General features: G+C 44.6%; 1 protein-coding gene across 5 annotated transcripts in view; it reads left to right on the forward strand.

Moving 5' to 3' along the window:
* Positions 1–17,132, forward strand: part of LOC109871558 (partitioning defective 3 homolog) — a 217,153-nt gene that overhangs the window by 129,224 nt on the left and 70,797 nt on the right. For 3 of the 5 annotated variants that reach the window (XM_031806544.1, XM_031806545.1, XM_031806548.1), the window contains 6 exons: positions 345–533; positions 2,435–2,605; positions 6,564–6,720; positions 12,186–12,360; positions 13,301–13,452; positions 16,350–16,394. In XM_031806544.1, the coding sequence (XP_031662404.1) occupies positions 345–533; positions 2,435–2,605; positions 6,564–6,720; positions 12,186–12,360; positions 13,301–13,452; positions 16,350–16,394 (889 nt within the window). The remainder of the gene's footprint in view (positions 1–344; positions 534–2,434; positions 2,606–6,563; positions 6,721–12,185; positions 12,361–13,300; positions 13,453–16,349; positions 16,395–17,132) is intronic. The other 2 variants (XM_031806546.1, XM_031806547.1) reach the window with 2 other exon arrangements.

Here is a 17,132-nt window from a genome sequence, read left to right on the forward strand (position 1 = left end):
GAAATGCACTGTACATTATTTAGTGCTGTGTTGGGGCCTGAAAGGTGGTCACAGAATTGATCCAGTGGACACTCCTTACCTATATTCTCCTGTCAATTGTGTTTCATTATGATAGCCACTGTGCTGCTACAATTGTTCACATATGACCTATGGTAACGTTAGTATGTATCCTTGGCCCAAAGAACTCTCACGGTCACATCTGTATTGTACATTTGTATCCTCTCTTCTGAAACCAACTTCATAGATGTAAGCAGGGCTTTCCGCTGCTTCTGTGTTTCCAATTAGTAGATTGCACTGTCGCAACAATGACCAGTAACACAGTCCTTCCTCCCTCTCTGTTCTAGAAGATTGAGGAGGATGACCTGGTGTTGACCCCGGATGGTACCAGGGAGTTCCTGACCTTTGAGATCCCTCTGAGTGACTCCGGGTCGGCGGGGTTAGGGGTCAGCGTCAAGGGCAACCGCTCCAAGGAGAACCACTCTGACTTGGGCATCTTCGTCAAGTCCATCATCAACGGGGGAGCTGCCTGCAAGGTGAGTCATCTCTCACCTTTCATTTGAACTAATGTGCAAGTTTTCATGCTCATACAAGTAATCAATAATATGGTATTTTTGGGATTATAGTGGCCGATATTGCCACTCCTATTTGCCATATCGTTAATCTAAGATGACTAGAAAGTATGTGTCTGCAGGGAAGCTAAAGTAATTCCCCTACCCAAGAATAGTGAAGCGTCCTTTACTGGCTCAAATAGCCAACCAATCAGCCTGTTACCAACCCTTAGTAAACCTTTGGAAAATATTATGTTTGACCAGATACAGTGCTATTTTACTGTAAACATATTGCCAAGATACTTTCAGGACACGTATAGGGAAGAATGTTCAACAAGCATGCACTTACTCAAATGACTGATTGGCTGAGAGAAATTGATGATAAAAAGATTGGGGGAGCTGTTTTGTTAGACTTCAGTGCAGCTTTTGACATTATCGGTCATAGTCTGCTGATGGAAAAACTTGTTATGGCTTTACACCCCCTGCTATATTGTGGATAATGAGTTACCTCTCTAACAGAACACAGAGGGTGTTCTTTAATGGAAACCTCTCCAACATAATACAGGTAGAATCAGGAATTCCCCAGGGCTGCTGCCTAGGCCCATTACTTTTTTCAATCATTACTAATAACATGTCACTGGCTTTGAGTAAAGACAGTGTGTCTATGTATGCGGATGACTCAACACTATACACGTCAGCTACTACAGCGAGTGAAATCACAGCAACACTTAGTTGCATTTTTTTTTAAGAGTTGTAGTTAGTTTGTGAATGGGAGGCAAGGAATAAGTTAGTCCTAAATATTTCAAATTAAAAGCATTGTATTTGGGACAAATCATTCTCTAGACTTAAAAATAATAATGTGGAAATTGAGGAAGTTGAGGAGAATAAACTGCTTGGAGTAACCCTGGATTGTGAACTGTCATGTTCAAAACATGTTAATACAACAGTAGCTAAGATGGGGAGAAGTCTGTTCATATTGAAGCGCTGCTCTGCCTCCTTAACACTATCATTAAGGCAAGTTCTAAAGGCCCTAGTTTTGTCGCACCTGGATTACTGTTCAGGTGCCACAAAGAGGGACCTCGGGAAAATAAAAATTGGCTCAGAACAGGGCAGCACAGCTATCCCTTAAATGTACTCTGAGATTTAAAATGAATAATATGTATGTACATTTCTCAAGGCTCAGTGGAGGAGAGATTGACTTCATCACTTCTTGTTTTTATAAGAAGTTTAAACTACTAGCACACAGCTCAGACAGCCATGCATAATATACCCCACAAGACATGCCACCAGTGTCTTCACGATCCCCAAGTCCAGAACAGTCTATGGGAGGCACACCTTATGGAACAGTGGGTACTGTGAAGAGACACACACACAGGCATACCCATAAGACACACACTCTACACACACATACACATGTATTGTAGAGTAGTGGCCTGAGGGGACACGCTTAATGTGTTGTGAAATGTCATGTAATATTTGAAATTGTATTAAACTGCCTTAATGTTTCTGGACCCCAGGAAGAGTAGCTGCAGCCTTGGCATCAGCTAATAGGGATCCTTAATAAATACAAATATACCAGACTAACCATCCTATTAGCATCTTATGTCTAGCAGTTCTGATAGCTGTTATGTCTAATTTGACAGAGATTCAACTTCATTGCCTTTTCTGCTATTCATTATTCTACTGCCAGTACAGTTGCCTGTTTCTGAGCTCTTGCCAACTCCTTATGGAATTAAGTGACCTGGGCGTCGCTTGGTGTGACAAGGAGTTGGCAAGAACACAAACAGATCTGGGACCAGGCTAACATTATAGTGCTAATGCATTGAACAGCCTGATTGTGCGTGTTGACTGATTCTCATCCTACCTGTCATATCCTGCGTGAACAGGATGGAAGGCTGCGGGTCAACGACCAGCTGATAGCGGTGAACGGGGAGTCGTTGCTAGGCAAGACCAACCAGGAAGCCATGGAGACGCTAAGGAAGTCCATGTCGGTAGAGGGCAACAAGCGGGGGATGATTCAGCTGATTGTGGCCAGGAGGGTCACTAAACGCAACGAGGTAGGCCTGACCATCGCTTAATTAAAGCTGTGGAGATTATACGACTAACACCAGCCGTGGGTGGGCTCATAGTAATTGCTGGAACAGAATGAATGGAAAGGTGTCAAACGCATAAGAACATGCATTCCTTTCCAACCATTACTATGAGCTGTCCTGCACTCACCAGCCTCCACTGACTAACATGCTTGTATGCTGAAATATGTTTTTTAACCCAGGGTGTCTATGTGTGATGTTAGGCTTGTTGGAGGCTTTGGAGGCAGCGTCTGAGAGCAGTGTGGCTCCATTCTTCTTTGCTAATGTATTGTTTGTTTTTTCTCGTTTAATTGTCAAATTAAAGATTAATATTTTTTTTTTAGGACTGCATTCTGTTTTCTATATGCATTTCTTTAGCAGAAAATTGTTGTAATTTTATAAAAATGCACAATGAATCCTGAATAAGATATAGACCACCTGTCACACTGTCATGATACCTTTTGACATATCTCTCAAGAAATCTCTATTTTTTTTTTTTTACACTTTTTCAAAAACACTTGATAGTTGTTCAGTTACCATTAACACGCACCCTCCCACATGCATTCTCGGTGTTAAATTCCAAAGCCACTATTCTGGACTAGAGAGCTATGTTAGGAATATGATGAAAGATCAGCTAGTCCGGTTGGGTCACAGCAGTTCACATGACATGAACTGCATCCCAAAATGGCTCCCTATTTAATGCAATACTGTTAAACATGATCGATCGGGCTCTGGTCAAGAAAAGTACTATGTATTGCAGCGTTTCCCAACTCCAGCCCTCCAGTACCCCCAACCGTACACGTTGTCGAAGCCCCAGACAAGCACACCTCATTCAACTTGCCAAATAATCATCAAGCCCTCAATGAGTTGAATCTGCTGTTTTTGTCCCGGGTTAAAACAACAATGTGTGTTGGAGGACTGGAGGTGGGAAACACTGAGGAAGTGAATAGGGTGTCATTTGGGAGGCAGCCTTGCTCTCCTCTTAGCCTCCATGTCCCGAGGCATGCTGGGAGAATTAGTGACGACTGGCCATCCAAGTTACACATTACTTTTTTTCATTTAAATGTTATGTTGATACACTGCAGACTCACTCTCTGTCCCTTGCTCGCTCCCTCTCTCTTTCTCTCTACCGCCTTCCCTCTCCACATTTCAATGTCATAATATTTCTGCATACTCCATCCTGGCTTGATCACTTGTCTATTGGAGAGTTGTGTCTACTCTGCAACGGTGGATTTGGTTGTTGTAGTGTGTACTGTGTGCCTCTTGCTACAGTACATGTCAGACCTGTGATTTCCCATGGTGCAGCTGGTAATTGGAAGCAGAGAGGGGGCTAAGTGCTAAGCCATGCGCTGCCGTCAGGTTGCAGGCTGTGCTGTGGAGAAGCCACTGGTGAGAGCAGAGCAGAGAACACTGGCTATGAGGTACACACACACGGGAAGACTCCTCAATATCTGCATCACGGGTACAGCTGTGGGGATGGCGTAGACTAGAGCATTATGCTTCTAGGTGTCTATATAGAAGGATACTTTATTGATACATTTTTCTTGCAGTCCACAGAATGTGTGACGTATTTGAGCCATAGTGGAACTCGACCAAGGTCCTAGACATTCATGTGGCACAGCTTGATGGAAAGGTTGTACTCCTGTCTCCCATCAACTCACACCATCCCTCTCTTTCTGACTTATCCTCCTAACTTGACCTCTTTAGGGTAATAATCAGTGGCAAACTGTTCTGAATCTGAACTGCTATTTCCTCAGTACTAAACCCCCACGCAGGGCTATTCTATTCGGACAAATGCCTTAATCACATTTCTGACCCAATAGAGTTCAGCCTAGCACCAGTTTAATTATAGGATGGACTATGCAATGAGTAGAGCAGTGATTTGTTGACAGGCCCACACACGTACAAACGATATGCCCTGCACTCTGCAGCCCGTTTCATTAGCCATCTAATTTAAAGTAAAGACAGGCTGACTTCCAACAGTCTGTTTGACCTCTCTAGAAATCATTTTCCAGATCTCCACCCACAGTCATTTGGTTCTACACCTGTTTTTACTCCTACACCTGTTTTTACTCCTACACCTGTTTTTACTCCTACACCTGTTTTTACTCCTACACCTGTTTTTACTCCTACTCCTACACCTGTTTTTACTCCTACTCCTACACCTGTTTTTACTCCTACTTCTACACCTGTTTTTACTCCTACTTCTACACCTGTTTTTACTCCTACTCCTACACCTGTTTTTACTCCTACTCCTACACCTGTTTTTACTCCTACTTCTACACCTGTTTTTACTCCTACTTCTACACCTGTTTTTACTCCTACTTCTACACCTGTTTTTACTCCTACACCTGTTTTTACTCCTACACCTGTTTTTACTCCTACACCTGTTTTTACTCCTACACCTGTTTTTACTCCTACACCTGTTTTTACTCCTACTTCTACACCTATTTTTACTCCTACACCTGTTTTTACTCCTACACCTGTTTTTACTCCTACTCCTACACCTGTTTTTACTCTCATTTTACTAGCCAGGTCTGCTTGGTGAATGTTGAGCAGTTTCTGCATTAAATGAACTGAACCTGCCTGTATCACACCTGTCTCTGTTATCAGCACATTTATCAAACATAGGAAATGAAGGCGCTATGGGTTGATTATTCACTGATGACATTTCCTCTTGTTGTGATGCACATCAGTCTTCAAGTCATTTTCTTCACCTTGAGCCATGAATACAGAAACCATTGCACTTCTATGGCTGGTTTCCCAAACTCATTAAACTAGTCCTGGACTAGGAAGTTCTTTAAATGAAGAGTCTCTCCACTGTGAATGCGTTTTACACTTGGACTAGGCTTAATATGTGTCAGGATATCAGCGTGTATAGTTAAAATCTGTGAGAGAGGAGATTGTAAGTGCAAACAATGAGGGCATCCTCACCATAGAGATTCTATTGATTCCATGTAATTCTATGGTCCACACACATTCACTCCCACTTCCTCCCCAGCTCCTCAGTCATGTGTGTTTAAAAGTGTCCAAGGCAGTAAATGACCTATTTGGCCAATAAACAGTGGTGTGTCAGATAGCCCCTTGAGGAAAGTGGCACCTTGCTGCTCTCCTGTGGGGGAATGTTCTCAGCAGGCATCTTAACAGCTATTGAAAATCCATAGTCATTTATCAAGCTATCCTAACCATGGTGGTGTTGTGGATAATATTACCTGCCTCTACAGGTCTGTCATTTATCTAGCTAGCCTAGCTTGTGTGGTGCTGGGGTTATGTAGCATGAACCTAACCTGCCTCTACAGGTTTGTCATTTATCTAGCTAGCCTAGCTGTGGTGGTGGTGGTGCTGGGGCTATGTAGCATGAACCTAACCTGCCTCTACAGGTCTGTCATTTATCTAGCTAGCCTAGCTGTGGTGGTGCTGGGGCTATGTAGCATGAACCTAACCTGCCTCTACAGGTCTGTCATTTATCTAGCTAGCCTAGCTGTGGTGGTGCTGGGGCTATGTAGCATGAACCTAACCTGCCTCTACAGGTCTGTCATTTATCTAGCTAGCCTAGCTGTGGTGGTGCTGGGGCTATGTAGCATGAACCTAACCTGCCTCTACAGGTCTGTCATTTATCTAGCTAGCCTAGCTGTGGTGGTGCTGGGGCTATGTAGCATGAGACTTGCCTGTGTCTACCGGTGCAACCGGTCCCTCACAGACGGGGTGATGGATAATCTCTAGGTTTAGCTGTAATCGCTGCTGCAATCCCACAGTGAGTGAAATAGCCATAATAGGGTTGTGTCTTTGAGCTAGAATGACAAAACACGAGCTCAAATATCAAGATTTAATACAAATGTACTTAAGGGAGAATTTCTGTCTCATACTGCACATTTCCAGTATAATAAGGATTCCTTCATCCAATGTATTGATTGTGCCGGTCTTCCCAATGCCTCTGTATGTGTAGTTGGAGGCCTCTGGGAGCCCCCTGGGACCGGAGCAGACCCTCAACTCCACCCTGCTGGACGACCGGGAGCGTCGTATCTCCCACTCCCTGTACGGAGGCATAGAGGGCCTGGACGACAACCTGATGCCGCGGCAGACACTAATGGGCCGAATGATGGGTGAGTCAGGTCCCCCCAATAGCTTCTCACAGCTTTACTGCTGGGTTAGCACCAGCTCCTCTCACAGACTTACTGCTGGGTTAGCACCAGCTCCTCTCACAGCCTCACTGCTGGGTTAGCACCAGCTCCTCTCACAGCCTTACTGCTGGGTTAGCACCAGCTCCTCTCACAGCCTTACTGCTGGGTTAGCACCAGCTCCTCTCACAGCCTCACTGCTGGGTTAGCACCAGCTCCTCTCACAGCCTCACTGCTGGGTTAGCACCAGATCCTCTCACAGCCTCACTGCTGGGTTAGCACCAGATCCTCTCACAGCCTCACTGCTGGGTTGGCACCAGATCCTCTCATAGCCTTACTGCTGGGTTAGCACCAGCTCCTCTCGCAGCCTTACTGCTGGGTTAGCACCAGCTCCTCTCGCAGCCTTACTGCTGGGTTAGCACCAGATCCTCTCACAGCCTCACTGCTGGGTTAGCACCAGATCCTCTCACAGCCTCACTGCTGGGTTGGCACCAGATCCTCTCATAGCCTTACTGCTGGGTTAGCACCAGCTCCTCTCGCAGCCTTACTGCTGGGTTAGCACCAGATCCTCTCACAGACTCACTGCTGGGTTAGCACCAGATCCTCTCACAGCTTTACTGCTGGGTTAGCACCAGCTCCTCTCACAGCCTTACTGCTGGGTTAGCACCAGATCCTCTCACAGACTCACTGCTGGGTTAGCACCAGCTCCTCTCACAGCCTCACTGCTGGGTTAGCACCAGATCCTCTCACAGCCTCACTGCTGGGTTAGCACCAGATCCTCTCACAGCCTTACTGCTGGGTTAGCACCAGCTCCTCTCACAGCCTTACTGCTGGGTTAGCACCAGCTCCTCTTACAGCCTTACTGCTGGGTTAGCACCAGATCCTCTCATAGCCTTACTGCTGGGTTAGCACCAGATCCTCTCACAGCCTTACTGCTGGGTTAGCACCAGCTCCTCTCACAGCCTTACTGCTGGGTTAGCACCAGCTCCTCTTACAGCCTCACTGCTGGGTTAGCACCAGCTCCTCTTACAGCCTTACTGCTGGGTTAATGCCAGCTCTTGTCATTCACACATCACACTCTACAAACTGTAAACTAACAGGGTTGATAAGAGCCAATTTACACCTGAGCCAAGCTGAGATGTGTGTTACTTTAAAAAAAAAAGCCCTATTAATTAAAACAGAACTAATAGGACACCGTTTGATTATTCATACGGCTAAAAAAGTATTCACGTCATAATATTAGAAGGCAATTCCATGGTAACAGTGACATTGACTCAGATCTTTGACTTTAAAATGTATGTCAAACAATAACCAATGATTCCAAAGTTAAACAAACCATACAGCTCTATGCACAAGGACTAGTTTGAACAATTTCCACAGAAAATTGCAACGTTTGCAAACAGAATGGCGGTTTGGGCTGTTTGTGCCTTCATTCTGTTACCAAACTGGGTGGACTGGAATAGGTGCAGCACTATCTTCTGTTGTAACACCTGGCCTAGCGGTTGGTTGGTTGGCTGGCTGGTATCTAAAACCTGTGATTGATTAAATCTCTGTGGTGACCGAACCATTTAAAAGCTGTCCTCCCATCAAACTGCCTGCTGTTCTGTCTGTCTGTCAGCCCAAGGCCCTCACACACACACACACACACAGTACGGACACACACACAGTATGGTTACACAAACAGTACTGTTCCTCTCTTCCAGGGTCACCCTGAGGAGCTGACAGAACAGGCAGACTCCAAACAGAGAGCTCAGGGATTCACAGAGCACACAAACCACTGAATCAATCAGAAGGTCTGCACTACACCATACAAGGGCCCTGAGCTGTAAATTGTCTGACCTTTTCCCGTACATTTTCCGAGACATTAAGATCTACTGAAAGTTGAACTCATAGCACAGTCAGTTACTCCATTTCCTGTGTTGGCAAACCAGGTGGTCGCAGATCATTTAATCTACTGTAAACACACACATTGGGGGTCGCAGGGGAATGTACTACTTTTTCTATTGGAGTAGCACTAAACTCATTTTCTTAAAGGAAAGGTTCACCCATTTTGAATGTTATATAGTTTTTGTGCATCTCTGAGTGATGTACTATCAATTTCCTGGGTAATTCAATGTTTTCATGTGTATCTGAGTTGTTGGCCTTCAAGCAGGGAGAAATCCGTCCGGTATGACGCAGCACCGTGATAGTCGCTCTCACCATACTGAAAGTTAATAGGAATACCACTTTTAGATTGCGAAAACGTCCATCATAGATTTCAATACTGACTGATGTCATAACTCGGGAGGATGTCTTCTATTGAATGAGCTATTGGTCATATTTGTCTCAACTTTTTCCCGTTTTGTCTGCCTCTTTTTAGTCCAGGATGCATTGCATGGTGCCGATGCCAGAGATCCTTTCTAGGGAGTTTTTCCTAGCCACCGTGCTTCTACACCTGCATTGCTTGCTGTTGGAGGTTTTAGGCTGGGTTTCTGTACAGCACTTTGAGATATCAGCTGATGTAAGAAGGGCTATATAAATCAATTTGATTTGATTATAGAAAAGAGATAGGAATCCAATGAATGAAGGAACCTATAACGCCCCACCCAGTAGACTGTCGATGAATTGTGTTCACGTTGTCATGCTGCGTCACGTGGTTGCTACGCTAATCGTTACTCAATCCCTTCTCAAAGTCAGTGTATATGTCAAGAAAAGTGCCTATTTTCCATGAAAGTATGTAATGTCATGATAGCAAGTTATTTATTGGACATCTTGGGAAAGATTTGTAATGTTTAACTTCTTGTTGATGTAATTTGTGCTAATGTTTTGTCTGAGCTAGTGCTCAATAGACTCCCATTTACTCCTTGAAGGAGAGTGCTCCTTGTATCAGAATCACCCAGAATGCACCGTACAGCCCATTGATGTAGCATGGACAACATTTCCCATCTCCTCAAAAGTATAGATATTCATCTCGGTTGTGTGCATCACTCGTGGGCCTTAAATTTGAGTCATTCTGGTTAGAAAAGCAAATGTTTTAACTTTGACTTTGATTCATAGCGATGCTTATTTAGCTAAGCTTATTTCTCCATATGTCTTGGCAGGCCTAGAGTTAGGAATTGCCAGTGAGGCTTTGTGTTAATGTCAGATTGAAAGTGGTTGGAATAGAGTTAAAGCCCTTTATAAGCCAGTATTTAATTCACTGGCGTTGTTTAACAGAGATTGGATGAAGGAAGATGTTTGTCTCAAATGGTACCTTATTCCCCTCAGTAGTAGTCTATGGGCCAGGAGAGACTGTGCTGTGTTCAGATTACAGTCAGACCAGGCAGCAGGAATACGTGTGGACTAGCTAGTTTTAAAAAACAGTGCGTCCAAAATTCTAAACTGAATAAATACATATCACTTTGTACCTCAACACTTCTAAGCTCGACTTGATGATGTTGCTAAATATATCCTGAGAATACAATGGCATAATGAGTTAGTTGTATTGTTTTAGTTAAGACTTAACACCCGGTTTGGCTTCGCCTGATTTCTCTGATCATTTTCCTATTGTTGTGCAGGCCTACCGCACTGCTATGACAATTAGAGGATTAGATGTTTCTTGAGTTAATTATTCTCATCTTTTGGCAACGGCTCGTTCTTCAAGAAGTGGACCGAAGGCAATTTCCCTGCTTATGCGAATTATGCAGATGGACTTGGACAGTAGCAAAATAAAACCCTCCTTTTCCTGCATCCCTTGCCCAATTATTCTCACCTCCAGACTCTATCTCCCATTTAATCTGGCCTGGCATTCCTCTCAGCTATTAAATCCTGCTCCTCTTCAGTATTCACCGGCATGTTGCCACATAAAGTATCTGATAATTGCTTTTACCGAAGACGAGACAATTCTGTAAAGACGCTGCAACTATTGTTCCTTTGTCGCGATGTCTATTTTTATTAGGGCTACTGTAAACTGTAATGAAAGTGTAATAAATAAATCCCACCGAGTCAGGTGCTTTGAGTTCTGCTCACCATTGTTGGTAAAATAGTGACCTTGGATTGGTCTACAATTTGTGCGTCTCAAACGCCACCCTATTCCCGATATAGTGCACTACTTTTGACCAGGGCCCATAGAGTAGTAGTGTACTATAAAGGGAATGGGGTGCCATTTGGGACCCATAATAACATTCTTATGTATGGATGGATGCCTGCCAAAAAAGTTGATTGCTTCTAGAAAAAAGCATGAACAGAAGTAGATTTATTCATTGGTCTACTCGGTGCCTGCCACCTTCATTCCTACTCACCTACAGTCGTGTTTCATTACAGAGCCATTGAGCCTGGTCAACTAATCATCAAGCCCTTGACTAGGTGAATCAGGTGAGCTAGTCCAGGGCTACAACAAAGTTGTGGAATGTCTTTGGGTCCGAGAGGAGAACGTCTGGGGGTCCGCGAGGAGAACGTCTGGGGGGGTTCCGCGAGGAGAGGTTTTAGACCCACTGCCTTAGAAGACCAATGTACACTGCTTTAGAACTCACACACACCAGAGTTCCCCGAAAAGACACAAACACACACACACACACACACAGCAGGGATAGAGACGACAGGAACAACTCTAAATTTACGCAAGCATGCACGCACAAACACACACACACTCCCTCTGCTCTATTTACATTGTAGTCATTTAGCAGACGCTCTTATCCAGAGTGACTTACAGTAGCAATTAGGTGTCAGTGCCTTGCTCAAGGGCATTTTTCACGTAGTATGATCGTGGATTCAAACCAGCGACCTTTTGGTTGCTATTGAGACTGGTGAGTCTATGAACTTTCAGCACACCACAATTCATCAATCCAGCCATGCTAGCTGGCCGGGCAGTGTGGAACTATGGTTATATTTAGTACCACACAGATTCTCAGTGTGAAAGGATATGAGAAACAAACACTAACCCTGGCGCAAGGCCTCACGTCCCGGGTGGAAAGTCCTGTATTCCTGCCATGAGACCCAAACAGATTCCTAACGCCAACTTTTCTCTCCGTCATTGTGGAGTGCTATTATACAGCATTGAGACCACCCTTCTTCAGATGCTCAGTTACCCCCAAAGACAGGATAGCGTCATGCATTGCATAGCAATGTGTTTTTAAATCCCTCTATTGGACACAAAGAAAGGGGAAGGTTTTTTGCTTTGCTCGGTGAGCGTGCCAAAGTCAATAGTTTTCAGTTTTTCACAATGCCACAGCTTGCATTAAGCTCACTATAATGACACTTGACAATGTCATGCCAGATGCTGCCAAACACAGCATGATGATTTAAATAGGAACTGATTGAGAATTTCACTCTGGGTCTGCTTTTAAATTAAAGCATGTATTGTGGTAAATTAGTTACGTGTTATATCAAAGGATCAAATGTCCAATGAATATCAAATGAACGCTTTAAATGTGTTTATTGTGTGATGTATATCAAAGCCTTCTCCAATCATGCCTCTCTGTTTTGTCCTATAGGTAACTACCAGCTCTCCCCTACAGTCAACATGCCCCAGGACGACACAGTCATCATCGAAGACGATAGGCTGCCTGTACTTCCTACCCATCTCTCTGACCAATCGTCTTCCAGCTCACATGACGACGTGAGGGTCCCTCCCCCCTGGGCCAAAGAGATTCAAATTCAGAATGAGAGGTGAGAGGACAAAGTCCCAAATGGCTCCCTACATAGTGGCCTATGGTCCCTGGTCAAATGTAGTGCACTACGTAGGGAGTAGGGTGCCATTTGGGACTTATTTCAGCACTGGCTCATTACCTTCTGTTACCTCAGTCAAACGACACACATATCTCCACGAACACCGCTTAGGCTTTCTGTGTATATCAGCTGTTAGTGTGTCATGCTTAACATTTGTTTTGATAATCCGGAAGATGTTTTGCTAAGGTTTCGCAATGGAATGCTAGTATTATTTCAGTTGTAGCTATTTAGACCTAGTACTGTGTGTTCAAAAGATTCCACTGTTTCTTTCTATGCTGAAATACACTGTAGGTATATATTTTTCTTTATACTGTATGTTGAAACATACGGTCGATGTGTCTCCTATGTTTGCTGAAGCATCTGATTTTGAAAGGAAACTCAGGCACACCTACCTGCTACCCACTTAACTGGGACTGCATCCCAAATGACACCCTTTTCCCTATATAGTGCACTACTAGAGCCCAATGACCCTGGTCAAAAGTAGTCCTGTAAATACGAATAGGGTGTCATTTGGGTAGTAGCCTGGACGTGAAGGGCTTTTGCCACTATGTGATGAGGAGGCCCAGTCAGTTCTCATCAGTGGGGCTGGGCTGGTCTGAGTGGGTGGTGATTGTAACTGGGCCAGCCCAATCAAATTAGTCTCTGCTGTAATCAGTGGCTCCTCAGGTATGGTCCTGACTCGAAGAGCTGCAGTGGCTTGATTTGATGATTGGAAGGCATTGATGATGACTGTTTGATTTGCACGAGAATAATCTCATCCTATCCTTCTCTTTCCCTCTGTCCTTTCTCTCTCTCTTTCTCTATCCTTTATCCTCTCCCTCACTTTCACTTCCTCTTTGTCTGTCTTTGTCTCTCTCCATCACTGCCTTCCCCCCTGTAGCCCTCTGAGCCCTGATGACACTGACCCAGACGGAGCCTTTCAGAGGGAGGGCTTCGGCAGACAGAGCATGTCTGAGAAACGGACAAAGCAGTTTGGAGATGCCGGTCAGCTGGAGATCATCAAGACACGCAAGTCCAAGAGCATGGATCTAGGTACTAACCCAAACATCCACCCATGTCCCTTTCCTACCTCTCATTGACACCCTATAGGTCAGCTCCTCCTGGAACCAATGGCACGATGTTTTAGGTCGGTTTACCAGAGAGATTAAGCCCTAGTCCTCTGTGTCTGTGAAACCAGCCCTCTGAATGGTTAGGAATACCCAAATTAGGCACATACATTACATGACCAAAAGTATGTGGACACCTGTTTGTCGAACATCTCATTCCAAAGTCATGGACATTAATATGGAGTTGGCCCCCCTTTTCTGCTATAACAGCTTTCACTCTTCAAGGAAGGCTTTCCACATTGCTGCGTGAACTTGCTTCCATTCAGCCACAAAAGCATTATTGCGGTCAGGCACTGATGTTTGGAGATTTGGCCTGGCTCTCAGTTGGTGTTCCAATTCATCACAAAGGTGTTTGAGGGGGTTGAGGTCAGGGCTCTGTACAGGCCAGTCAAGTTCTTCTACACTAATCATGACAAACCGTTTCTGTATGGACCTCGCTTTGTGCACGGAGGCATTGTCATGCTGAAACAGGAAAGGGCCTTCCCCAAACTGCTTGAAGCACAGAATCGTCTAGAATGTCATTGTACGCTGTAGCTTTCAGATTTCCCTTCACTGGAACCAAGGGGCCAAGCCCGAACTATGAAAAATAGCCACAGACCATTATTCCTTCTCCACCAAACGTTAGTTGGCACTATGCATTGGGGCAGGTAGTTTTCTCCTGGCATCCGCCAAACCCATCTGGCAGATGGTGAAGCGCGATTCATCACTCCAGTTCAATGGCGGGGAACTTTACACCACTCCAGCAGATGCTTGGCATTGCGCATGGTGATCTTAGGCTTGTGTGCGGCTGCTCAGCCGTGAAAACCCATTTCATGAAGCTCCCAACAAACAGTTATTGTGCTGACGTTGTTTCCAGAGGCAGTTTGGAACTCGGTAGTGGGTGTCGCATCCGAGGACAGACTATATTTACGCTCTACGTGCAGCACTCTGCAGTCCTGTTCTGTGGACTTGTGTGGCCTACCACTTCGACTGAGCTGTTGTTGCTCCTAGATGTTTCCACTTCACAATAACAGCACTTACAGTTAACCCGGGGCAGCTCCAGCAGGGCATAAATGTTACATACTGACTTGTAGGAAAAGTGTCATCCTATGACGGTGCCATGTTGAATGTCATTGAGCTCTTCAATAAGACATTGGCAGTAGAATGGCCTGTCTATGGAGATTGCTTGGCTGTGTGCTTGATTTTAACGGCCGTGGTGTAAATTGCAGAATCCACTCATTTGAAGAGGTGTCCACATACTTTTGAATATTTACTGTAAATACAGTGCCTTCGGAAGTATTCAGACTTTTTCCACATTGTTACGTTAGTCTTATTATAAAATTCATTAAATAAATGAAAATTCTCAGCAATCTACACACAATACCCCATAATGATAAGTGACAACAGGGTTTTAGACATTTTTGCAAATGTATAAAAACATAAATACCTTATTTACATAAGCATTCAGACCCTTTACTGTGAGACACAAAATTGAGGTCAGGTGCATCCTGTTTCCAATGATTATCCTTGATGTTTCTACAACTTTATTGGAGTCTACCTGTGGTAAATTAAATTGTGGCCTCCATCATTCTTAAATGGAAGAAGTTTGGAACCACCAAGACTCTTCCTAGAGCTGGCCGCCTGGCCAAACTGAGCAATCGGGGGAGAAGGGCCTTGGTCAGGGAGGTGACCAAGAAAACCAGACGGTCACTCTGATAGAGCTCTAGAGTTACTCTGGAGATGGGAGAACCTTACAGAAGGAAAACCATCTCTGCGGCACTCCACCAATCAGGCCTTTATGGTAGAGTGGCCAGATGGAAGCCACTCCTCACTAAAAGGCACATGACAGCCCGCTTGGAGTTTGCCAAAAAGGCACCTCAAGACTCTCAGACCATGAGAAACAAGAGCCTCTGGTTTGATGAAACCAAGATTGAACTCTTTGGCCTGAATGCCAAGCATCACGTCTGGAGGAAACCTGGCACCATCCTTACGGTGAAGCATGGTGGTGGCAGCATCATGCTGTGAGGATGTCTTTCAGCGGCAGGGACTGGGAGACTAGTCAGGATTGAGGCAAAGATGAACGGAGCAAAGTACAGAGAGATCCTAAAGATGTTATATTTTAGTTTCTAATGACAAAGCAAAAAACTGTTTTTCCTTTGTCATTATTGGGTATGGTGTTTAGATTGAAGGGAAAAAACAATCCATTTTAGCATAAGGCTGTAACGTAAAACAAAATGTGGAAATAGTCAAGTGTTCTGAGAACTTTCCGAAGACCCTACATACCCACTCATTGTTAATTGCATCTGTAAGACTTGTATTGTACACCCTGATATTTGTGGCTTTTACTCTATGTAATCCACGTGTGATGCATTTGTCTTTTTTATGTGACATCAAACAGGCTGCACACCTCAGAATAAGGTTTCAGCTCACTTCAGATGACATTAAACCTTCCTGATCGCTTTGCCTGACAGTCTTCCACCTCACCCACACTATGCCTGTGTCCCAAATGGCACCCTGTTATATGTGTGTGTGGTGCACTACTTTTGACCAGTAATGCCCTATCAAGAGATTAGGGTGCCATTTGGGACACAGCCTATATCTAATCTGCTTCTGGTCCCCACTGAATTATTGTAGACCTGCACTGTTTATATCACAATAGCTCTGATTGCTATCCTAAACCCCTCCATTTCCCTGTCTTTCTGTCTGTGTCTCGCATGGTATCTGATTGCCCTTGAAGTTGCCCAAAGATGTGATGTACGCACTGTACAGTAACATTGCTGGAATGTTTGCATGTGGAATGTGCTCACTAACCAATCCTAACTGTGTGTTGCCCCCCTTTAACAGTAGCCGACGAGATTAACCTCACCCCTCGCAGAGAGAACACACCAGGTAAGGAGTGACATGTCACTGAGGGAGAACGGACACCTCATCCATTCCAGTTGCTACCCACATTCCATCCTGCAAATCCAGACCTGCTTTAGAATCTACCACCTCACTATGAGAAGAGAATAGAATACAAAGAACCTTGAGACAGTTTGAGGTCATTGCGGTGGAATTGTGGGTGGGTGAATATGGACTTGGCAGTGATTTTTCTTAAGACACGGTAGCACTGCTAATTGTTCTGTGGATGGGGATGTGAGGAGGGGGAGAGACTGAGAGCGCGATAGATTGAGAGAGAGCAAGAGAAAGAGAACGCTCTGTCCTTGGCTGGGCTGCAAACTGACAGCAAGTCATCCGTCATTGTCAGCTGTGTGTTTTCACAGCCACCTCTAAATAGAAGTTCCTTCGAAGGATGGGATTTAGCTGAATGGCACAGTGAAAGCAAGAGAAAGAATTGGGTTTAGCAGAATGTACGCCACAGTGAAGCAGGAAAAATGAAGGGAACCATCAGGAAATAGAAGCAGTCTGGTAGAACTACTGAACACATGAACGAGACTAAATATGTCATTAATGTCTCTTGTTTTCTCCAAACATTGTCTGAGCAGTCACTTGCAACAGAGATACCTGGAGTGCGTCCCAAATGGCACCCTATTTCCTATTTTCTTGCACTGCTTTTGACCAGAGCCCTATGAGTCCTATTTCGGGAATAGGGTTCCATTAGGGAAGCTGCCCCACGCTTCAATGTGG

Source organism: Oncorhynchus kisutch, linkage group LG27, assembly GCF_002021735.2.
Source record: "Oncorhynchus kisutch isolate 150728-3 linkage group LG27, Okis_V2, whole genome shotgun sequence".
In the NCBI taxonomy this organism is placed as follows: Eukaryota; Metazoa; Chordata; class Actinopteri; order Salmoniformes; family Salmonidae; genus Oncorhynchus; species Oncorhynchus kisutch.